Source organism: Eublepharis macularius, chromosome 14 (assembly GCF_028583425.1).
Source record: "Eublepharis macularius isolate TG4126 chromosome 14, MPM_Emac_v1.0, whole genome shotgun sequence".
Taxonomy (NCBI): domain Eukaryota; kingdom Metazoa; phylum Chordata; class Lepidosauria; order Squamata; family Eublepharidae; genus Eublepharis; species Eublepharis macularius.
In genome coordinates, this window is record NC_072803.1 from 62170798 (window position 1) to 62194394 (window position 23597).

General features: G+C 48.2%; 1 protein-coding gene and 1 non-coding gene across 11 annotated transcripts in view; both read left to right on the plus strand.

The window, feature by feature from the left end:
- The window catches only part of PRRC2B (proline rich coiled-coil 2B), a 105295-nt gene that overhangs the window by 76849 nt on the left and 4849 nt on the right, over positions 1-23597 (plus strand). For 4 of the 10 annotated variants that reach the window (XM_054998163.1, XM_054998165.1, XM_054998166.1 and 1 more), the window contains 12 exons: positions 1604-1795; positions 2322-2516; positions 4370-4456; positions 4910-5011; positions 5822-5923; positions 7156-7348; positions 10649-10746; positions 11564-11691; positions 12960-13200; positions 18377-18553; positions 20688-20779; positions 22512-22593. In XM_054998163.1, coding sequence (XP_054854138.1) covers positions 1604-1795; positions 2322-2516; positions 4370-4456; positions 4910-5011; positions 5822-5923; positions 7156-7348; positions 10649-10746; positions 11564-11691; positions 12960-13200; positions 18377-18553; positions 20688-20779; positions 22512-22593 — 1689 coding nt within the window. The remainder of the gene's footprint in view (positions 1-1603; positions 1796-2321; positions 2517-4369; positions 4457-4909; positions 5012-5821; positions 5924-7155; positions 7349-10648; positions 10747-11563; positions 11692-12959; positions 13201-18376; positions 18554-20687; positions 20780-22511; positions 22594-23597) is intronic. The other 6 variants (XM_054998167.1, XM_054998168.1, XM_054998164.1 and 3 more) reach the window with 5 other exon arrangements.
- On the plus strand, positions 10220-10308 carry LOC129342753 (small nucleolar RNA SNORD62). The gene has a single exon (XR_008598246.1). It is a non-coding gene; the product is annotated as a small nucleolar RNA SNORD62 (small nucleolar RNA).

The following is a 23597-nucleotide window of genomic DNA, read 5'->3' on the forward strand; positions in this document are numbered from 1 at the left end:
CAGGGCTCATTTCGAGGGGGAATGCACAGGAATGCAGTTCCGGCAGTTCCCCAAAGAGGTCCCATGTCAGGTGGCCCCACCCACCTGACTCTCGGCCATTTTGGGCCCATTTCAGCCTGGATTGGGGCCGAAACAGCCCGGATCAGGCCTCTGATGGGTGGTGGATCACTCTCCCATTCAGCAGTGGCCCGATCCTGACTATTTCGGGCCTGGGTCCAAAACAGCCAGGATAGGTGATGCCAGAGGGTGTGGCACATGCAAATTGGGTATGCTAATGACACACTTCCGGCGATGTCAAGGGACGTGGCATATGGAATGCTAATGAGTTCCTCCAGCTCTTTTTCTACGAAATAACCCCTGAGCATTTATAAGCAATTTGCACATGAATACACTTCATATTTATTATGATAAATGTTGATGTTTCATTTTCCTTCCATTTGTGGATTTCCCACCGAGTTGCTAGGTTCTGATAGTGGAGGGGCCCCCTGGTTGGGTTTCTGAGTGCAGACGCGTGCGACAATGGATTGGGGGCCTTAAAACGTTCCCTTCAGTTCTGTGATGGGTGTTCAAGAGCTCCTTGGCAGAGCGAGGTCTCTGAAAACGGAGAGCTTGAAAGCTGCAGTGGTTGCTTCTGGGTATCTTTGTGTATTGTCCAGAAAAACAGTTCCCTTCTTGATCGTGGTAAGACTATTCTAACGACTTGAATGGACCTGAGGCGTCTCCTCAGGAGGCAAGTTTAGGAAGAACTGCCCGTGGGCCCCAAGGCTCGGCAGCTCCATCCCTCTTAAGACCTTTTCCTTTGGTGACGGGGGACGGGTGGGCTGGCAGGAAATGATCCAAAGTGACCCTGGGAGCAGCACCTTGCCATGCAGTGTCCTAGAGCAGGTTCTTTAGGCCGAGGCTGTCTTTTCTAGTTGTTGTAGTGTGCACTGTGCATACTCCCTATTTCCTTGTCTGCTCTCCCCGCACCTGCTAGAAGAGGTAGCCGAAGGGGAGGCTGTATTTGTGCTTGTTGGGAAAGTGCCCCAAAGCACTGTAGGCGGCCTCTAATGACCCATCTAAGAATTTTGCAACCTAAAGGCTAGAGAATTTATTCTGCATTTTTGTTACATCATCTCCAAACTGCCTCCCAAACTGCAAAATATCCTTTCTCGATTGGTTGTTTTGTTGAACCCAGATGGGTGGGAAAGTAGTAGAAAGGAGTTTGTCACCCACCTCTGGGAGACCAGAGATCAAATCTGGTTTGGGTCATAAGTGAAATGAGATTTGGCATCTCAGGCTAACACACAGCTAGTGTGATGACTGTCTCTGTTTCTTTTAGTTCTATACTTTCTAGTCTCTCTCTTTCTTTTTTAATGTCAGGAACGAATGTTTCTACTTTCTGCCATGTGTTTCTCCAGAACTGCTACATGTTGTTGGTTGTGCCCAGCGTAGTGACAGCCAGTTATGGGGGAAGCAGATGATTCAACGGGGGGCTGCTGTCTTTGGGGCAGCAGCCCCGTGTCCCTTGCTTTGTGTAGTTGAGGGGGTAGTGCTGCGTGTGTTCTCTTGTGCTTGAGCTGCTTCCACAGCTTGGATGTAATGCTTCTCATGCTTTGCATAGCAGGGATTTAAAGGCAGCCAGGGAGATAGTGGCATTGACTTGAGTGCAGAGTCGCGGGAATCCTCCGCTACTTCTTCCCAGCGCAGCTCTCCATACGGCACTCTCAAACCTGAAGAGATGGGTGGAGCTGGCCTGGTGGACCCCAAGCCCGATGGCCAGAAAGAGCAAGTTTCAAAGCAGTCGGAGAAAAAGGTAACCTGGGTCTGTAGTTGCTGGTGCCAGAAACCTTGACTAATGATAACACAGGTCTGGATCGAGTTGCTAGAATTCGGAGGGTTTAACAGACCCATTTTGGAGCCCGGGTCAAAGAGGTTTTTACCCCGTTTGCATGCTGGGGGTGTAATTGTGATCTGGATGGAATTCTCTCCACTTTGCTTTAATAAGTAGCGCAAAGTCAGGAGGGCAAGGAATGGAGAGGGTGCAGAGATGCCCCTGGGCCTCTTGCCATCTTTCCACTCCTCACCCCCCCACTAACCTCACTGAGCATCTTCTGAAACCTCGAGCACCAATTCTGTATCTGTTCAATCCTGTTTAATTTTCAGGTATCCAGCAAAGGTCCTCTACATCAGTCTGTTTTCTTTGAATGCATTTAGGGTGGGTGGGTGCGGAGTTGTCAACCCATTTAGATTGCTTGTTTTTAACATTGGAGTGTGTGTGTGTTGATCCATAGCCTCCTCCCCCTGCTCCTGTGTCTCAGCCTCTCTGTTTTCCTGTTAAGGATTCAGATCAAGGCTCGAGTCAGAGCAAGGATCACAAGCCCGGACCAATCGGCAACGAGCGCTCCTTGAAAAACAGGAAGGGTTCGGAGGGCGCGGAACGCCTGGAGGGCACCATCCCCCCAGTAAATGGGGTGGAGATTCATGTGGACTCTGTTCTCCCTGTGCCGCCCATTGAATTTGGAGTAAATCCTAAAGTGAGGATTTAATTTGTTTCTTATTTTGAGGGGAGGTGGATGTCTTACAGTCTCTTGCTGTCTGTGTCTCTTTCTTTCGTAAGCTTTTAGGGAGGGGCAAAGTCTACTAGGCCAAATTTAGAAGGAAGCCTTTGGCATGCTCAAATACAGCTGCCATCTAGATTTTCATTCCTGACACAAACCACATTCTTCCTTTTTTCTGCGGAAATAAAAGGATGGAGGGAGAATGGAAAGGATTTTCCATCTTCCTCCTGTTTACCTGGGAATTGCCATTATGGAACTAGAAGTGCTTGGCTTTTTGAATGACACGTGGGGTTTCTATTTATCTGAGTGTTGGTTAATGTTTTGACAAATGCATTTAATGGAGAAAGATAAAGTAATTAGGGCTGATAAGGACAGGGAAAGGTTAACGCACACCATTCCACCCTCCCAAGCGCTGCCTGAGAGGTGCTGTATCTGTAGCAAGGAGGAATTGTCTATCTGTTTTGCAAAATGCAACTGCCGAATGACACACAGGATACGGCACTGGATGCCCTTGTGCTGAGCTCCATTAATCCTGTTAAAGGCTTCCTCCGTTCAACATTTGGCCAGTCTAGGTAGCCTACCTCTCTGCTCTGCATCGGTGATGTCTAACTGCCATAAATCTGTACAGAGAGCCACGTAGAAATTCTCTTCAGAGCCCCCATGCTATTCATGCAGGGGGTTCTTCCAAAAACTGTACCTTTCTCGGGTTATAACGGCCTTGCCACAAAGGATGGGAGTACAGAGGGGCAACAAGCCACAGAAACTGTTGTGGACTGGGCAGTGCTTATACTGTCACTTGCACAGAAGGCACACCTGGCCCATGGCATGTAGCATCTAAAAGTAACTTTCTCATTGCCTGAGATAACTCTGCAGTTGCACAGTTCACTCATTACAAGAGTGTGTAGCTTGGGTGAATTTGAACTGCTTATACCTACAAGAAAAAAATCTGACTCCTAGTTTCAAGGAGTAGTGATTCTGCCCCTTTTTGCAGGAGTATTTTGATCAAGTACGTTGAGTCTGGTAATGGCAGTAAATAAGCGTAGATATAACGAAGCGGCTTTATACTCCGTCAGGCTTCTGTTCCATCTAACTCAGGATTGTCTGCTCAGAATGGCAGCAGGGATTTTGCTGTCTCAGGGAGAGGTTCTTTCTCCCAGCCTGAAATCTTTTAAAGGGACACGGTGGGGACTGAACCTGGGGTCATATGACTGCAAAGTGTGTGTTTCCCCATAGAGCTATGTTTCATACCCATACGTGATGCACCAGCTGCTTTATATTTGTTCCTCTTTATTTTTCATTATTATTTTACAAAATACACCAAGTTTACACCTACTGCTTTCTCATGAATCAGAATATCTGTCCATATCGCCCAGTATTACCTATTCTGGCTGGCTGTGGCTGCCCAAGCTCTCTTCCAGTTCTGCTTGAACTTCAGCATGGGAGACCCCCCTCCCCTTTGACTTGAGTTTGTGAGATGCCTCTAGTCCTGATGTGACCAGGGAGGGCTTGAGGGGGTGCTGTTATGTCTCTGTGTTCCCTGAACACTTGGGAGACGCATGATGTACTCTTACAGACTACCTCGGGGTGGAGGGCAGGTTCTTCCCTCGCTCTGCTGGTTTTTCTAAGAGGACCCATTCATTTGTAAGAAAAGAAACTAAAAAGGCTACTTGTGGGGGGCAACATTGGGGTAGGAGATAAAGCTTTCCCGGGTTATTGACAGATCAGTTCTGCTGCCATCTACATAGCCTCAGCTTCAGTTCTGTTTCTTGGCCCTGATAAAACGTGACAAGATGCGAGCAGTGCATGTCAACTCGCTTGCTTCTTTGCAGGACTCTGACTTCAGCCTGCCCCCCGGCTCAGCCTCCAGTGCTGCCACCAACCCTGTCACAAAATTGCAGGATGCCTTAGCCAGCAATGTAAGTGAACCCGATTTCTTTTTTCTCATCACCCGTTACTGAACATTTGCATCTTAGGGTGGAAAAAAGAATTTGTCTTCTTTTTGACACACATGCCCCACACATGCTTTTGCAGTTGCAGTGGAAATGCACTTTCCTCGAAAAGTAGTTGAAGCAAATTGGCACCCGGTTGTTTGCACACATGTTTCCTGGGTGTTTAGGTTGCCCCATCACATCTTTTGACTTAAATACATCCCAGATAGCTAACAGTCACTGATAGTGATACCAGTCAGAATACAGGAATTGTCAAACTGTGCTGTGTAAAACTAAACACAACTCTAAACTATTGCTAAAGCAGTAGCGATAAGTCAAAACCACTTGGAGAAAAAAGCCCCACATGCTGATCTCAAGCCCTAGGTAGGTTTGTCTGGACCATACCAGTGTTTCCAAGTACTTTCCTCCTAACTCATTTAGGGCTTTAAAGATCAGCACCAGCTCTTTGCATTGAGTCCTGAAACCTGCTGGATGCCGGTGAAGTCAGCATCATACTGTGGTTGTACATGTTCCTGGCCGCAGGTACTGGCTAGGGCCCTTAGCTGTCATCCCAGACTCAAGGTTTTGTTGAACCCATAACTTAGATCCACCAGAGGAGAGGAGTGAACCATTGCTTCCCAATCTGAAGCTCATTTTTTTAAAAAATTAGCATTGGAGATTTGCGTAGCTCTTGCACCCAAGCAATGGTTGCTTTTCAGAGAGCATGAGAATTGCCCACCTTTTTAAAAAGAAATACTCCTATAACTGATTGGGGGTGGGGAAGCACATTGATTCATGCAGACGCACCAGGCAGCCTCCTTGGAGGGCACAGAACCAGGCTATGTCTCTGTGTCAAATGCTTCAGTCACTCTCAATACAGAAATGAGGCAGACACCCTACATCTGTGCTGGTTACCAGGAGGCAAGCCAGAGCATTGAACCATACATTGATGCAGCAGCCAGCATCCTCTGTGAGTGGTGGCTTTAGTTGCTTTGGCATGTCCCCATCAGTTTGAGAATTGTGGATCAACAGAGGCTAGACTGTGGCAGAGGCTGAGAAAAGTCCTTACTAGTTCAGGAAGGGGAGGTTACACAGTGAAATTGCATATTGTATGTGCAGAGGGGTGTGTGGTGGCAGCAGCAGCAGAAAAGTAAAGTTCACGTAGACGCTGATCTCACTTGGCTCTGGCGAGCTAGGAAGTTTTGGAGCCACGGGGAAAAGATGGCTGAGAATATTGGCTCTGTGTGCTGTAGCAGTGGGGGATCAGTTGAATCCAGCATGAGGAATCGCTGCTTGGGTTTCAGCCCTTTTCCTGGAACACTAATGCTATTATATAAATGTATTCCGGTGCAGGCTGGGCTTACGCAGTCTATCCCCATTCTCCGAAGAGATCACCTCCCACGGTGCATCAGCCTGAACCCAATGTCTTTCCCTACAGCAGACCTAACTCTTAAAGTAAGTATGTCAATTAATGGCAGCGTTGCTAGGACGAGGCAGTTGGGAGAGGCGGGGGGTGGGGGCACCTGCCCTGCATACCCAAGATGGACGGGTGCATAATAGCCAAAGATCACATTATACATTGGTAGTTATGAAAATGTTAAACGATGTCATATGCTTTTGCTCAGAGGCTTAGTGAGGTCAGCAGGCCAGGCTGGGTGGCACTTTTGCAGCATCTCATTGGCCTTGCGCATGCAAGCTCATAGAGTGAGGTTGGGTTGGGAATCGGGGTGGGGTAGGACACACAAATCATGGACAAGACTATTAAGCAGGAGCAGTCTGTCTGAGCAGTAAGAGCTCAACAGCAGAACCCTTAAAGAGCCACAGCTTTTCTTAACTTGTCCCATTTCTGGTTTAGAATCCTGAGAAGTAGGCCAAAAAGATAAAGAAATAATATTAGAAAGGTGTCATTCTTAAAAACAAAGGATTTTGCCGGAAATAGGAAAGGTATGAACCAGAACCACTGTCGGTTCTGTTGGGCCCTTGCAAAGGCTCTGTATGTGAGTTTGGGGGGGGGGGAAAGGAAGTGTCATTGCCACATGAATTGAGCTCTTCACCAATTATGGCTTGAGGGTAAAGCTGAAAAGTGGATAGGTGAGCATCTGACAGTTTTAAACGCCTTAAAGTCCAAATGGTATAGGAGCCTGGTGGGAGATGGCCTTCAAAGGATTACAAACTTCTGTTACCATGAATGGTTTTGGAACCAGGGTTACCAGAATACTGGACCAAAAGGTTGAGCAGAGTGCATGTACTTTACAGTAAAAGTTAAATTTTCAAGAGGAGGAGGAGCTGATTAAGTTTTGGCTTGGAACCAAAGCTTCTGTGTCAGGCAGGAGGATAATACCTCCGTGGTGCCTCAGAAACAGCCTCGAATCTCCTTAAGAAAAATGGACTATCAATAATGTTAGTAAACAAAGAAAGAAGGACAAGTAATTGCATATGTTTATGTTAGCTAAGGTCTTCAATTAGTTTAATAAAACAAAATTGTATTAAAAAATAATTAAAATGAACTGGCATATGCTTGCCTCTTGGAACGACAGCCCTGCAAGGGTATCTCTTTGTTCGGTTTGCAGTTTCTAGACTTGCAAAAGCCCTGACTGCCGTGCTGCTTACCAGCTTCTGGATGGGATGTCAGATGAACCCCTCTCCATTGGCAGTCGGGCCATAATTTATCTGTTTTTCCCTTGCAGATGGAGTCGGCTCGTAAAGCTTGGGAGAACTCTCCAAACCTCCCAGAACAGAGTTCTCCTGGAGGGGCTGGTTCTGTTATTCAGCCTCCTTCCAGTGTGGGGGCTTCAAACGGTGTCAGCTATAGCACCTTTGGTGGCGTTTCTGTGCCTCCCATGCCCGTGGCTTCTGTAGCACCATCTGCGTCGATTCCAGGTATATCATTCACTATGTGGTAAAGTTCCTTAATAGCCCCTAATTCTTTTCCCACTGCAGTGAAAGTTCCACTGTATACAATCCACATTTTACACTTAGATTAACAATTATGATGGTACGTAGCATTCATACAGTATGTTTAGTTTCCAAAAGTCATCATGTTTGTTATTCCGCTTATCTTCATGACAGCCCTGTGAGACAGGCAGATATTCTTTCCATTTTAGTGCAGACTAGTAACAAAGCCCATTGTGGGGAAAGATACAATAGGCTCAAGGAAGGGGAGGGCGGGCGGGTATTGCCTCCTCCAAGACTGACTTGGCCAGGAGAAGGCAGGGGGCAGACATTGCCACCTGCTCCGCTACTGATCGCAGTGAGGTGAAGGGGCAAGGGCATTGCCTCGGGCTCCGTGCCTTCCGGCTGGGTGAAGGAAGGGTTAGGCATTGCCGCCTTCCCTGCACCTGATTCCGGCAGGGTGAAGGAAGGTTGGGCATTGCCTCCTGCTCTGTGCCTGATTCTGGCCGGGTGAAGGGGGGGCATTGCCGCCCTCTCCAAGCCTGATTCCAGCAGGGTGAAGGGGGCAGGCATTGCCACCTGCTCCACTCCTGATCCTGGCTGAGTGAAGGGGGCTGGGCATTGCTGCCTGCTCCACGTCTGTTCCCAGCTGAGTGAAGGGGGGGTGGACATTGCCACCTGCTCCATGCCAGCTTCCAGTGTGTTAAAGGGGGAGCGGGCATTGCCACTTGTTCCACTCCTGATCCCAGCTGAGTAAAGGGGGGGCGGGCATTGCAACCTGCTCCACTCCTGATCCCAGCTGAGTGAAAGCAGGGGGCAGGCACCGACACCTGTTCTGCTCCTGATCCCAGCTGGGTGAAGGTGGGGGCAGGCATTGCCACCTGCTCTGCTCCTGATCCTCACTGGGTGAAGGCAGGGGACTGGCATTGTCATCTGCTCTGCTGCTGATCCCAGCTGGGTGAAGGAAGGTTAGCTTGATTCCGGCCCGGTGAAGGGGGTGGGTGGGCATTGCTGCTTGCTCCAAGCCTGATTCCAGCAGGGTGCCGGCTTCCAGTGTGTTAAAGGGGAGTGGGCATTGCCACTTATTCTGCTCCTGATCCTGGCTGGGTGAAGGCGGGGGGGGTGGGCATTGATACCCACTCTGTGCCTGATCCCAGCTGGGTACCTCTTGCTCTGCAGCTGATCTCAGCCAGGCCATGCATTGCCACCTACTCCGCTTCTGATCCCAGCTGGGTGAAAGCGAGGGGGTGGGCATTGCCATCTGCTCCGCTCCTGATCCCAGCTGAGTGAAGACTGCTGGTGGGCATTGGCGGAGGGCGGGCATTGCCATTTCACCTAGTTCCTGATCCCAGCTGGGTGAAGGTGGGGGCAGGCATTGCCACTTGCTCCACTCCTGATCCCTGGTGGGGGAAGACAAGGGGAGGGCACTGCCACCTGCTCTGCTGCTGATCCCAGCTGGGTGAAGGTGGGGGTTGGTATTACTGCCTGCTCCACTCCTGGTCCCAGATGTGTTAAGGCAGGGGGCGGGCATTGCCACCTGCTCCACTCCTGATCACACCTGGGTGAAGGCAGGGGGCAGGCATTGCCACCTGCTTCACGCCTTCATCCAGCTGGGTGAAGGTAGGGGGCGGGCATTGCCACCTGCTCTGCTCCTGATCCCAGCTGGGGGAAGGCATTGCCACCTTCTCTCCACCTGATCCTAGCTGGGTGAAGGCAGAGGCTGGACATTGCCACCTGCTCTGCTCCTGATCCCAGCTGGGGGAAGGCAGGGGGAAGGCATTGCCACCTTCTCTCCACCTGATCCTAGCTGGGTGAAGGCAGAGGCTGGACATTGCCACCTGCTTTGCGCCTGATCTCAGCCTGGGCTTCCTGCCGCAGCACGCTCTCGGAGGGACGGGCAGCCTCTTCTGGGCTTCCCTCCCTGGCAGCGCCCTCTGGAGGCGCAGCAGGGTAGGAGGTGAGTTGTCTGGAACACGGTTTGCCTTTTCTATAGTAGGATTTGGTGGGCAGTGAACTGAAAGTGAAAGAGTGGGTTGGCAACAGCCCCCTTGTGAGTCCGTGTGTGAGGTGGGGTTTGATCCAGCAGCTTCCCGAACCACACGTCCCGTTCTCTTAGCTGCTGTGCTGCCTTTTTAGACACTTAGGGGAAAGTTTGGTTCGGAGAGGGCGGCTGCCTCTCCCCTGCAGAAGTTGGTCTGCCCTCAAGCTCTGTTTTCACTGTAGCCAGTCTTTCCAAATCCTGGGTTGGACCTTTGGCTGGCACTTGGCAGTCTGGGAAGAACGTTGCTGGGAGCTCTCCAGTTCTGCATCCCCTTTAGAAATGGTGCAGTGAGGCTGCAGATCTGTCTAAATGTTTTGCTTCACGAGTTGCCTTTCCAAGATGTCAACTTCAATATTTTTATTTAAATTCAAAGGTTTGCAAATAGAAGGGGGGATGGTTGGATGGGTGAGGACACTTTGAGGAACTGGAGGAAGGTGTGGGAATGGCAAGAAAAGCTGCAAACAGCACTGAAGCTCCATCCTTTGACCATGAGCTACTCTGCGTGGCTTCTTCTTCTCTGCTTTTGTGTGGATTCCTGGCCTTTTTCACTCTGGTCATAGGGGCTAGAAACTTGCCTTTCCTTAATGGAAGTTTAGCAGGATGTGAAAGTTCTGGACCTGATGTGGTATGATTTGCTACACAGTCTGCGATGCGTTGTATGCATAGATCCCTTAATTGCTGTCAGCCTGCCATGTGATCATACAGATGCAGATTCTATTTTGAATTCCAGCAGTGGCATTTTATGGCAAGACCCCAGGCGATGACTAGTGTTTGAAATGGCTGTTGCCAGAAGCAGGTGGTTTAGGAATAGTTACCGGTCTCTGTGATGTTTTCAATGGATCCTTCTGAGCCCGTTGCTGTGTCTCATCAGCAGGAAGGGGCCTGAAGAGACTGTGTGACTGAGAGACCTGAATTTTCCCTCATTCACTAGCTTGAAAAAGACCCAGGTTAAGAAACAGAACGGTGTTTTAGGCTTGGTTGTTGTTTTTTTAAGATGTGTATTGCACTTATTTGCTATCCTTCCTTTGTTGAGTTCATGGCTCTGTCTAAGAAACAGAAATGTTAATCTTTCAGAGATGAGCTCCCACACACACGCACATACATCACGGCAAAGTGTTTAGGACTCCGGGATGTGGTTCCTGTGCCTGGGATGGCTAGGCAAACATATGCAGCTTCTCGGTTGCCCTTCTTCCAGCATGAACAAGATTGACTCCTTGCATTCTTCCTTTTGGACTCTCTCACTCTAGGCAACCATATCCCACCTCTTTATTTAGATGGCCACGTGTTTGCAAGCCAGCCACGCCTCGTCCCCCAGTCAATACCTCAGCAGCAGAGCTACCAGCAGGTCAGTTACTCTCGCCTGTGTGTGTGTGCCTGTGTGGCAGGAAATGTTAACATGCGCATCGGTATTCCAGCACCCTTAAGATGAAGTTTGTGAATGTCCAAAAACAATCCCAGCTTTTACTTTGGAGGCAGGGCTGTGCAGATGACCACGTGCTGGGTTACTCCCCATGGTAGGAGCTCCTCTCCTAGTTTGTCTTGATTCCTGACTGCTTTTAAGCAACTGGGGTCTCCACAGAGTTCCAGCTTTAGTTTGCCATCATGAGACATTGAATAAAGGCTCCTGGTGAACCTGAAGCAGACCATTGCATGTTTTGGTGGTCTGGCTCTAAATTGTTCCGACTGAAGGAGCAGCTGGTGGGGAACGGAATTCTGTCTGTCTGGTCTGTTTGGTTTCTATCTCACCTTTCGTCCAAGGAATTTAGGGCCATCTGCATGTTTCTCCCCTCATCCATTCTGCTCTTGCCTGCACGCTGAATGCAGTGGGGTCGTTCTGTCACAAACGCACCAACAGTCCTCTGTCCTTCGAAGAGGACTCCTTTTGCATCTCTGCATGAGCCCCTGCTGTTGACTCGCTTCCCTTCAAACTAGGAAGTACTCCTAGGTTCGGCAACTGGCGAAATGTCTTCCGTGGGCCGGTCATTTCACTTTTCCACTGCTTACTGTTTAACACTTGCAGAGCGTTTCTCTGATGTGAGAAATGGAAGTCCCAAACAGAAGGCTGGTGAGGACGTAGGAAGAGCCCTTAAGACTTCCGTCATCTTTTGCTCTTGTGTTTTTTATTCTGGATTTTTGTTTTGTCCCCCCCCCCCCCCCCCCAGGCCGCTGCTGCTCAGCAGATTCCACTCTCCCTTCACACATCGTTGCAGGCTCAAGCTCAGCTGGGGCTGAGGGGTGGCCTTCCGGTTTCGCAGTCCCAGGAGATCTACAGTTCCATCCAGCCCTTCAGGTAACAGAACTTGGCTCCACTGGGCGGGGGGGGGGGGTGCATCTCCCCTTTCAGATCCAGGGGCTGGATCTTCTGATCTTGCATTAGTAGAATTAAACTCAGAGAATGAAACTTAGATTCAGTCCCTGACATCTCCAGTTAAGGGATCTCAGGTAGCAGATGTTGCGACAGATGTTGTTGTGCTTGAGGTTTTCGAGAGCTGCTGCCGTTCAGAGCAGGCAATACTGAGTTAGATGGACCAGTGGCCTGACCTGAGATTAGTGGCTTCGTCTGTTCATAATGAAAAGGCTAGATTAGATACATGCATAGACAAGCCAGAAGGGCTGCAGTTCCATGGTGAAGCATGCACGAAGAAGGCCCTGGGTTCAGTTCCTAACATCTGCAAATTAAAAGAGATCAGGAAGCAAGTGTTAGGAAGGATTTTTCTCTGCTTGAGACCTTGCTTGAGAGCTAGATAATGCTGATGCGGACAGACTGATTGCCTGACCTGGTGTAAGGTGACTTCATGGGCATCTTTCGCTCATATCCACGGCTGCGCATGTCCGGTTGACGCAGTGCTGTGCCAACAGGTTAATTCTTCAGCTTGTAATTTCCATACAGTTGTTTATTTTGCACACTTGTTATTTTGCTTCGGTTGCTCAAAAGAGCCAGAATAACAAGCTTGCGTAAGAGTACGGTCTTCTCAACATCACCCGCACAGCAAAAGAGGCAGAGGTCTGCTAATCTTCCTCAGGCAAAGATAAGCTTTGCCACTGACCTGTAGACCCTCTTTTCGGTAGCAGAGACCCTAGGTGATTTGCATGTTGTGTCTTGTCTGTTTCAGAATAGTGTGTCTGCTTAGTTATTAGTGCAGTGGCAGAGCTGTGCCTGAATTCAGACTGCATAGGAGGGCTTGCATGATGAGAATTCTTTTCTGGACAAAAACATTCTCTTGTAGAAAACTAGCACATCAGGGAGAAGGCTAGTTTTCTTTATGAAATGATCCAGAGGAGTTCGCCAAGTTAGTCTGTAGTTGCAAAATAGAAAAAAGTCCAGTAGTACCTTTAAAACTAAGCAACTTTATTGAGGCATAAGCTTTCGAGAACCACAGTTCTCTTCATCAGATGCATGACCACCTCAATGAGATCTAGACTAGTGTGTGAACTAAGTTTTGTTCCAGAGACAACGTGGGTTTGGTTTCTGATTTTGCCTCCTATGGCTGATTTTGGAGCAAAATTCAGATACAGTGTTCAGTCCCCTTGTTTGTGTGCTTTTTTTTTCTTTTATAGATCTCAGGTCTACATGCATCCCAGCCTGTCCCAACCCAATACTATGGTCCTAACAGGTGGCACAGCTCTCAAAAACCCCTATTCTGCCTTTCCGGGCATGCAGCCCTTGGAGATGGTGAAAACGCAATCAGGATCCCCTTACCAGCCCGTGAATGGGAGCCAGACACTGGTTTACGAAGGCCAGATCAACCAGGCGCCTGGGATGGGCGCTTCGCAGATGATGGACTCACAGCTTACGCAGGTCAGGATTTGACTGTTTTCTTGTGCTGTGCCTCAAGCTGTCTCGTTTTCTATGTTGGTATTTATTTGTCTTACTATGTTATTTCTAGTCCACCTTTCTCATTGACAGTCAAGGCAGCTTCCACAATAAGATAGGCTCTTATCGGTTTGGATCCTATTAGTGTTAGGTGGATCTGTAATTGGTTGACAGATTGCACCCAAAGGGTCCTTGTTAATGGTTCCCCATCCTCTTAAGAGTGACACATGGAGTGCCTCAGGGATCTGTCGTGGGACCTGTTCTGTTCAGCATTTTATAAATTATTTGGATGAAAGAACAGGGAGAATGCATATTAAATTTGCAGATGATACAAAATTGGGAGGGGTAGGAAATACGGTAGAAGACAGAGTCAGGATACAGGATTATCTTGAGAAGCTGGAAAACTGGGCTAAAACAAACCAAATGAATTTCAACATTGATAAATGTAAAATTCTGCATTTAGGTAGGAAAAATCAAATGCATAATTATAGGATGGGGGAGACTTGTCTTGGCAGTAGTAGGCGTGAAAAGGATCTAGGGGTCTTAGTAGACCATACACTGAACATGAGTCAGCAGTGTGATGTGGTAGCTAAAAGGGCAAATGCGATTTTGGGCTGTATCAACAGAAGCATGGTGTCCAGATCACGAGAAGTGATGGAATCGCACAGCTCACAGGCGTTCCTGCCGATAGGATCTGAAAGAGCATCCAACCTGCTCCCTGTGGTACAGGGTCTCTGTCTCCACGCATAGCCTCAGAGCCTCTCAGGCAAGAGCTCCATACACATAAGTCACTTGGGGGTAAAGGCAAGGTATAAATGAAGTGGTGGTGGAGAGTGCCCTCAAGTCATAGTTGACTTACGGCGACCCCTGGTGGGGTTTCCATGGCAAGGGACTAACAGAGGTGGTTTGCTATTGGCTGCCCTGGTCTTCTTTGGAGGTCTCCCATCCAATTACTAACTAAGGCTGACTCTGCTTAGCTTCTGAGATCTGGCAATCTTGGCCTTGCCTGGGCTATCCAAGTCAGGGCATAAATGAATAAGAATAATAATTCTTTGGTTCTTATAATTGGATCACACATTCTGGGATGCTTGGCTTTAATTTTCCCTTTAGAAAATTTCTTCATGGCTGAGGTTTTTTTAAAAAAGTATTTTATGTATTTTCAAATTTATATATCAGCTGTAATGCTTCCAAATCTGGTTACAATACAAAAGATACTGTTCCAAATAGGAAGGTCGATGATGCTTGGGGAAATCACAAAACATGAATGGCTATAAAAAGATACGAGGATTTTTTACGGATGAGATGTCTAAAGGCAAGGGGGCTCATCCATCGGTGAGATTTGCTAGCCATTCTTACTCAGCGTGGCGGTTCAGCAGGGGAGCCTTTTGTGTGGGAGGAAGACTCCTTGCGCTGAGGAAGAGTGCCTCTGCGAAGAGGAACCCCACCAGGGGTCGCCGTAAGTCAACTATGACTTGACGGCACTCTCCACCACCACTTCATTTATACCTTGCCTTTACCCCCAAGTGACTTATGTGTATGGCGCTCTTGCCTGAGAAGCTCTGAGGCTATGGCGGACCCAGCCTGTTACTTCGTAGCTGCCTCTCCAGAATTCTGCTCTGTTAAAACAGTAAAACCCAAAATCAATTAAAGCAACTTAAAATCAAGAAAGCAGAAACAGCAGCTTTAAAATATAAAATGAGCCTAAAAACAAACAAAGGAGAAACCCAAAAAACAAAGGCCGAGCCAATCAGATACAACAAACTACACCGAGCATGCAGGCACACTCATGCTAAACTGAAACCAGCCTGGAGAAATCAAAGGCCTTGACAATGAATGTCCTTTGCCTGATGCCTAAAGGATAACAGGCCTGCTGCCAGATGGATGCTGAAGGGAAGAGCATTCCGTGAATGGGACTTTGCCCCTGAGGAAGCCCTGCGTCTGATTCCCTCCTGCGTCATCTCCGTACATAGGGGGGGACTCGGTTTGGGGCTTGAGATGGAGCTTTATTGGCAGGCAGGCCAGTAGGGCAGGAGGCGGTCCTTCTGATCTGCCTGTAGGCTGAAGCAAGGGTGTAAACCACTTCTTGATGGCTCAGCAAAGGGGGCTTCCCTTTAGAGCTGCTGTTGTTACGGGTGCAAAAAGTGGGCACTAGGATTCTTGCATCGTCAGCAGAGAGGTTATGTCGGTGATCCCTCTGTCTACTACCCCGTTCTTCTACATTTCTTTTCTATGCTCTTTTAGAATTATGGGGAAGCAACATTAGAAATTGAGGGGTTGGCAGGAGACTTCTGTGTCTAGTCATCTTAGTTGGTCTTTGTGGTGACATCTTGGATGTGTACAGGAAAGTTGGGGTTTCTCATGCTTGACCTTTGATTAAAATGCCTGCCTGCAATTCCTTGTATTTGTCAGGTGCTCGGGATCACCCGTCATATTCAGTACCCCTGCAGCTGGAGCCAGGCAGCTGCAGCTGATGCCGTTGAGGTTACTCTGTTATTTGAACCTGGGGTGGGAAACTGAGAAAGGGAGGTGTTTGTTCCTGTTGTAATCTCTCCTGAGTCTGGGAGCCTGCCTGGCCTTGAGAAGTCCATGAATCACACGGCCTGCTTTCCTGCTTGCAGAGTTAGAGGACTGTTAGGAGAAAGGGGAGGGAAATTAGCCTTGGGGAACCTATATCTGCTTGATGCTTGTCTGTAGCTGCCAGTCCTAGCGAGGATGGCGTAAGTGTATGGTACTGGCATCTTACCAATAAAGAACTTTTACTCCTGATGTGAAGTCTCTTGAGAGGTGCCTGGCATGCTTACAGTATTTGCACACCAGGGCCTGCCTGTGTAGATGGTTCAAGTGGCCGTGGAGTCCCCGTGTTCTCAAGCTGCATCTCATTTACCTTCTGAAATGTGAATCAAAGAAGTATCATGGATCTAGCTGTGATGGGCAGCATGTTTTGCTTGCCTTGTCTAAAGATCCATTGATCCACTTCTGGGGATCGAACCATAACAGAGCTTTGAAACCGTGTGATATTAAACGCTTTAAGAACATCTGAGGGAGGATGGAGTGTGGCTTATTCTTTGGGTTTTTCACGTTTGTCCATAAAGAAATGCAGCTGGAAGAAACTTTAGAGGCCAAGCTTGGGGCGGGGGGGGGGGGGGGGACGGGACGTTATCTCTGCTTAATCCCTTCATCATTACAAAGCACAGACGTAAGGCAGGGTCCTAAATCTTGCAATAACTGTTTGGCTGGTATGAGAAAGGAATTAGCAACTGGGAGTTCTTTATACGGTTTGGCAGAAAACCAGTACAAACTGGGACCCAGCCCTGCCAGTTTCTGGACACCATTTCAGGATTACAAGTGACCAGTTTTCAAATTTACTGTATTCTTGCTGTGTAAGGGTCGGTGTGTGTGTGTGTGTGTGCTGTTCTCGTGGTTGGTTGGTTTGGTTCAGGTTGTGCCAGCATTCTTGTAATTGGAGAGCCCTGTCATTCATAGAATCATAGAGTTGGAAGGGGCCATACAGACCCTCTAGTCCAACCCCCTGCCCAGTGCAGGATCAGCCTAAAGCATCTCTGACAAGTATTCATCCAGCCTCTTCTTGAAAACTGCCCGTGAGGGGGAGCTCACCACCTTCCTAGGCAGCTGATTCCACTTTTGAACTACTCTGACCGTGAAAAAGTTTTTCCTAATATCCAGTCGGTACCTTTGTGCGTGTAGTTTAAGCCCATTGCTTTGGGTCCTACCCTCTGCTGCCAACTGGAACAGCTCCCTGCCCTCCTCCAAATGACAGCCTTTCAAATATTTAAAGAGAGCAATCATGTCCCCCCTCAACCTCCTCTTCTCCAAACTAAACATTCCCAAGGCCCTCAGCCTTTCCTCGTAGGGCTCAGTCTCCAGACCCCTGATCATCTTCGTTGCTCTCTTCTGCACCCTCTCGATTTTGTCCACATCCTTTTTGAAGTGAGGCCTCCAGAACTGCACACAGTGCTCCAGGTGCGGCCTGACCAAGGCAGTATAGAGAGGGGCTATGACCTCCTGCGATTTCGATGCTATGGCCCCTTTGATACAACCCAGGATTGAATTAGCCTTTTTTGCCACCGCATCACACTGACTGCTCATATTTAGTTTACAGTCCACTCTTACCCCAAGATCCCTTTCGCATATACTACTGCCCAGAAGTGTATCCCCCATCCAGTATTTGTGCTTCCCGTTTTTGTGGCCCAGATGTAACACTGTGCACTTGTCGTTGTTGAATTGCATTTTGGATGTTTCACCCCACTTCCTGGCATTTTCCCTAGAGAGAGATTGGAAACAGTCCCTCACTGCTTGGGAGAAGCAATCAACTGGATCGATGGGCTGTTTGTTCAAACGCGGAATATCCTCTGGCTGTGGGAGATGAAAGAGCCAGCATTCAAATCATTCTGGGGCCTTTCGGTCGGTCCTTTGCTTCTCCACCAGTGTGAGGAGAGATCCTTCCCAGCTGCTTTTTCTGTTTCTCTCTCTCTGTCTCTACTGATTTCTACTTCACATCATTCAATCTACTGTTGTGCTGCGTTTTTCTTTGGGTGTCTTGTACCAGCCAAGGACTAGGGACATACCTCCAGCTGGATATGGATATGGATTATGGAAGCCTTTTGCAATTAATTTAGATGTGCCCTGCCTGCAGAGTGAGTTGGGGTCATAACTTGCCCAAGAATGCTTTCCAGTGTACTGATAAGAAGTCCTCATGGTGGGGCTGTGGCTCAGTGTTAGCGCCGTAGCCCCGCCATGAGTTCAGTCCCTGGCATCTCCAGTTAAAGGAATCTGGTACCAGATGATGTGGAAGACCTGTGCTGGAGTCCCTGGAGAGCTGCTGACAGCCAGAATAGATAATACTGAACTTGATATACTGACAGTCGGACTCAGTAGAAGGTCGCTTGATGTGTGTTCGTGATTCCAGGGTTTCAGTCTGCCTGCATGGTGGGACCAGCCTGTGAGCTTTGACTTGCTCCTGGTCTTTGGGGGAGAGAAAACACCCAAATGCCCACATAGTATGCAAGTCATACCTGACCCGCGTGTCTTAATATATCCTTCTACAACTCACATGATGTCTTTTAGCAGGATGTTAACCCCCCCCCCCTTCATCCCAACTCACCGCACCTCCTAAAGTAACTGTCTTTCAATTAACACGCAGCTAACGATGCCAATGCCCGGCTCCCAGCTTCCGATGCCCCGTTACGGCTCTGGCCAGCAGCCTCTGATTTTACCACAGTCCATCCAGCTCCCTCAGGGCCAGAATCTGCCTGTTGGAGCTCCTCGGAGGATCCTCTCGCCTGGATCCCAGCCGTCTGTCCTGGCTGCAAGCAGGGAGGTAAGAAACATCAGGTTGCATATCTGTTGCTCAGTTATGTCTAAAACGACTGTGTTTGCATTTCATGTTCTTTCCTCATTCGGATTTCCTTCCTTTGAGGTTTGCTGATTGCAGTGCGCTCTGCTTTTGTGGGGCGCCTGTCTGTCTGTCTGTTATCTGCCTTTCTCACTGGGAGTCAAGGTGGATTACACAGTTTAAATCAATACAATCAACAGCTGGGCATTCAGTAAATAATACTATAGGGTATGGATTGCAGAAATTTGAAAACAAGTATAAATCCAAATACAGCAAAAAAAAAAAACATTGCTGAAACAAAACATAATTAACTTAAGATGACATATTAAATGGCATGGAAACCACCCCGTAGGAGCATGCCTACATCAGTACCCAGTAGTATCATCTACACTAGTCCCTGTTCCTTTACCAAAGCATTTCTCTGAGCCATTTCTTACAGCACAATCATATTATCTGAGTAAAAAAACCTTTCTGAATAATTCAGTTTTGCATAGCTTGCACATAGCCAAGAGGGGGAGCTTTCCTGATCTCTTCGGGCAGGCCATTGCATAAAGTAGGGGCCATCACAAAGCTGGCAGCTGTTGGTCATGCCCATTTGCAGGGTGGTACCTGCAAAAGGCCTGTTCAGATGAGTGAAGCTGCTGTGGTGGAGCACAGGGAGAGAAGCGGTGCTGCAGACGTGAGGGCCCAAAGCCACGAAGGGCTTTGAATGTAATAGTCAAAGCCTTGAATTGAGCCTGGTAACTGATGGGCAACCGGTTGAGTAACTGCAGAATGAAAGGAATGTGTGCTCCACCTAGTTCTTGATGATAACCAAGCTGCAGTGCTCTGTACTAGTTGGGAGTCTCTGTGTTGACCTTGATGACTTTCTTGAAGTTTCTGAAAATGCAAGATCATTATATTTGCATTTACTTTCCAGGCAGCCTTCAGCATTTTGTTTGGACAACAGAGCCTTGACTTGGGGGATTTTTAGTTTAAGAAATAATCTCAAAGGGCAGAACATGACAGAGGTTCATGAAGTTATAAATGGTGACATACTCCTATGATGCTAGAAGTTATAAAAGATGAAACAAAGTCACGGATGACGATGGGTCTACCAATAGCTATAGCCTGTGCCTTGTAAACAGAACCTCTGTGTTCCAAGGGCTCTACCTCTCTGACCTGCCAGGTGCGGGAGTCAAGTGGAGAGCCATTTTCCTCCTGGCCGGCTCTTTTTGGAAACGAAAAAGAGGTGACATTCCAGTGTAACAGAATTGCATTCTGAAAGTTTGGAGGCAGAAATTAAACTAGCTATACCTGTAGCAGGTTTAGGATGCTCTGAGGAGTAGCCAGGAGGGGCTAATTTAGCAGATATATACTCCACCTTTTGATCTCCTTTTGCAAGGGATTGAAACCACATGCCGTGCAATCTTAAAAAGAGTTCCTTCCTCCTCCAGTAGTTCCTGAGGTGCTACAGTCTAGACTGCAGGGAGAAGCACTTCCTTTGGGCAGGGGAAAGGGCATAAGCTGTCTGCAGCTGCTGCTCAGCCTCCGAATAACTTGGGCCCAGCTGGCGTTCCATGTGCCGTGGGAGGGAAGGGAAGAGGGCAGCCTCCCAAAGCTCCCTGGCCATTAAGTCGTTTCCTCTTCTTTGACTCGTGGTGTAAAAGGGCGGACATCTTTGCCTTAGTTTGGCCTCTGCTGGAAAAGAGGCCTCTTGTTCTCATCCAGTTGGTTCCTCTTAAGCCTTTATGAATCTTTTCTCCCTTACGTTCTGTTACAAGCCTGGATAGAAATGATTTTAAAAGTTTTCATAATCTTTTGTTGATTTTCATTGCATGTTCAAAGCAACTTACAGCAACGGGACAAACGTTAAAACCCTTGCTCTTTTCTTGCCAAGTTTGGGACAGGCTTACATATAGAGTGGTGTTCTCTGTGGGTGCCCTTCTGTTGTAGAACTCCTTTGCAGGGAGAATGAGGAAAAGGGAATGTCCCTACATCTGTGTGAGAGTGTGTTCATGTACATGCATGCACATGTACAGTGCAGCTTGTGTTCTAGCAATGGAATGACCCTTTTCTAGTCCCTCTTCAAAAGGGATAGGAAATAACCTTGTTCCTGGCTTGTTCTTTCTGTCCCCAGTCCTCCCATGTGGAAATGAAGGGATTCCACTTCACGGATGGTAAACAGAACATACCCACCGGAGGATCCATCCCATCACCGCATGCTTACAGGTGTGTAATGCTTCTGCCTGGCAGCAGAAAGGGCTGTCTCTAAGTGTCTAATCCTGTTCAAAAGCAGCGGTCTCGCAACTCACAAGCCTAAACTGCAGCTCTTTTGTTGAATCTTGAGAAAGCAGGCAGTAGCTTGGAACTGGAAGTGATTTACATTTGGAAAAACAAAGTGATGATATCCAGGGTTGGAAGTTAATCCAGCAGGCCCGAATGCTTGCCTGGGACAAGCCGTGATGGAGAAAGGTGCTCCTTTGTGCCCTGCTGACCATTCCGTGAAGGGCTAGGCTAGCCTCCGGTTTGGGGGCTATTCTGGTAGTTATGCTTGATCTGGTTTGCACATATTCTGTAGGTCTTTCAGCCTCAGGGATCTGGGGTTGAGTGGGCAGTCTTACTCCCCAGCAAAGTTAGTTTCAGTGAGGGCTGGAAAAGAGGGGCCCCCATACCAGAATGTGGGTAAGTCCTCTCCGGGCACAGTCTGTGTTCTTCACTCTGGACAATCCTTATCAGAGAGCGGCACCAGTTCAGGGTGAAAGGCGACCTCTCAACAGACACACCCCTCAGATCCTCTCCACATGTTCTTTAGACAATCTCCAGCTAGTGTCATTCATTCAGTCCCCCATACCTCAGGTCCCCGTTCTGCCATGAAACCTTGGACCCCTCTCTCAGCCTAACCTACCTCACAGGGATGTTGCAAGGATAAAATGGAGGAGCAGAGAACAATGTACACCATGCCCTGGGAAAGGAAAGACAGGATACAAATGCACTAAATGAATCAGTGAATCCCGTGGGGAACAACTTTTCCCATGCAGAGATGTTACCTATATGCGAAACTACGTGGCTTTCCCAAAATTGGGCAACCTTTAAAATCATGTTGGTGGTTTGAATGACCTTAGTTCTTTGTTTCCAAATGGCAAAGCCGAGAGTGATAACTGCTTGATTTGGACCTGCAAGTAGCTGCGGTTCTTCACCTGTTCTCTCTTTTCCACTAGTGTATCTTTTGATCTCGATCTTGTAATTCTACATTAAATGTTCCTTTTTCCACTCCGCTCCACTCCTGCATCTCTAAGGAGGATGGCTCTTCTTATTTGTCTCCCCACAGTGGTCTAGGCTTGCAGGACTGCTGTCCATCCACTTGGAGGCAGATTAGGGTTACCAACAGCCTGGAGAAAAAATGTCATGTCCCTTTAATAAAGGCTTCACGTGTGGACAATGGAAGCTTTTTATGATATGGAGGTAAACAGCATTGTATTAAGCCTCTACTAAAGGGGGCAGGACATTTTTTCCTCTAGGCTATTGGCAGATCTACCCTAAGACAGATTCTTTTATAGAAGAAAAAAATGGGCTAGGACTTGGACCAGGAGGTAGCAGGCACTTCCTCCCCAGAACTAATCTTTCTATGCGGATGGCCACGTGTTCCTCCTGGTCTGCACTCCTCTGCTATAGCCAGTTGACGAGGCCCTATCTCTGCGTACAGGCCAGGATACGTTTAGCCCCCCCCCCAAGCATAATGGAAGAAAGAAAAAGCAAGATAGTTACTGTGTTTGCCTGGTATGGCTAAGTTCAGCTTTGGGGGTCACTGAGCCAGCCCTGCACTGAAAGCTTGTGAAGGACAGACAAGTGTAAAACAGATTTAAAGGTCCTTCACAATATTATTTATATGAAAGTGAAATAGGGCTGATATTGGTATGTATTTAAACGCTGCATTTTGATTTTCTGCTCCCCCACCTTCTAGACCTAGTTCTGCCAGCCCAAGTGGAAAGTCCACTGGACCAGCCGTCGGCATGACTTCAGTGCACGGGCATTACATCCAACAGGTAAGGATGCCGCTGCACTGAATTGAGCTTTCTGTGGGACACTTGAAACAGTCGGGCTGCCAGAACGCAAGGCCTCTTTGCTCTTAGTCCTCTGCAAAACAGCTGGCATCATGTCCGTGCCTGTCCGTGGCCTGCATCTTTCTGTGTGAACTCTTAAGTCTGCCAGGTGCTTGTGGCATGTGGACAAGAATACGGCAGGTGGAATTCAGGCCAGTGGCAAGGCGGCTTGTGGACTGAGAGGGGGGGACGTGGTGGCATGTGGTTGGCAGGAAATGTCTGCGAGTCTCTTCCTTCAGCCAGCATCCTCCATTGCACAGGGAATTGGTGCCTGATTTTCAGGATTGTTGCTTGAACTCCGCAGCTCTTGAGCTCCTCCTTTTAGGTCCCTGAAGGGCTGTGCAGTCTGAAACAGAGAAGGAAAGCTCCATTGTGCGTTGAATCCCGGGCATCAGTTAGCATGGCCCTTTGACAAGTGATCTTGAAAGTGACCCTGTCCCAGTTCAAATTGACAGCTGACTAGATGGCTGCAGAGAGAGCCTTGAAGGTGTACATGCCAGTGAAGGCAGAGAAAGACCGGGTGGGGCTGTGGAGGCTTGCGGGTCTTTCTTTCCCCTGTCCCAGGTCTCATAGGAACAGAATACTTAAATGTTCATTTGTGTAATTTATATTGGTGTATACAATTTAACTTTGGGGTGGCAGATTGGATTGTCTTAGTGAAAAAGGTCATGGCATTTTTTCCCTTTTTAGTACAGAGTTCATAAGAATGACTTGCCTTCTGAAGGGGCCCAACGCCTTTGATTCTGTAGACAACACTGATCTGGGGTTGCCTGCTGTTGGAAGAAGGCTAGCCCAGGGCAGAAACTTATGCAGAGACTCATTGGGCATCCAGTACAGGGCACTGGCAAGATTGGCCCATTGAATCACTCCCAATGTAATTGTATTCTGGTTGCAAGATTTCAAGATGCATTCGTGCCCCACCCCATACACAAGTGCCAAGTGCCCTT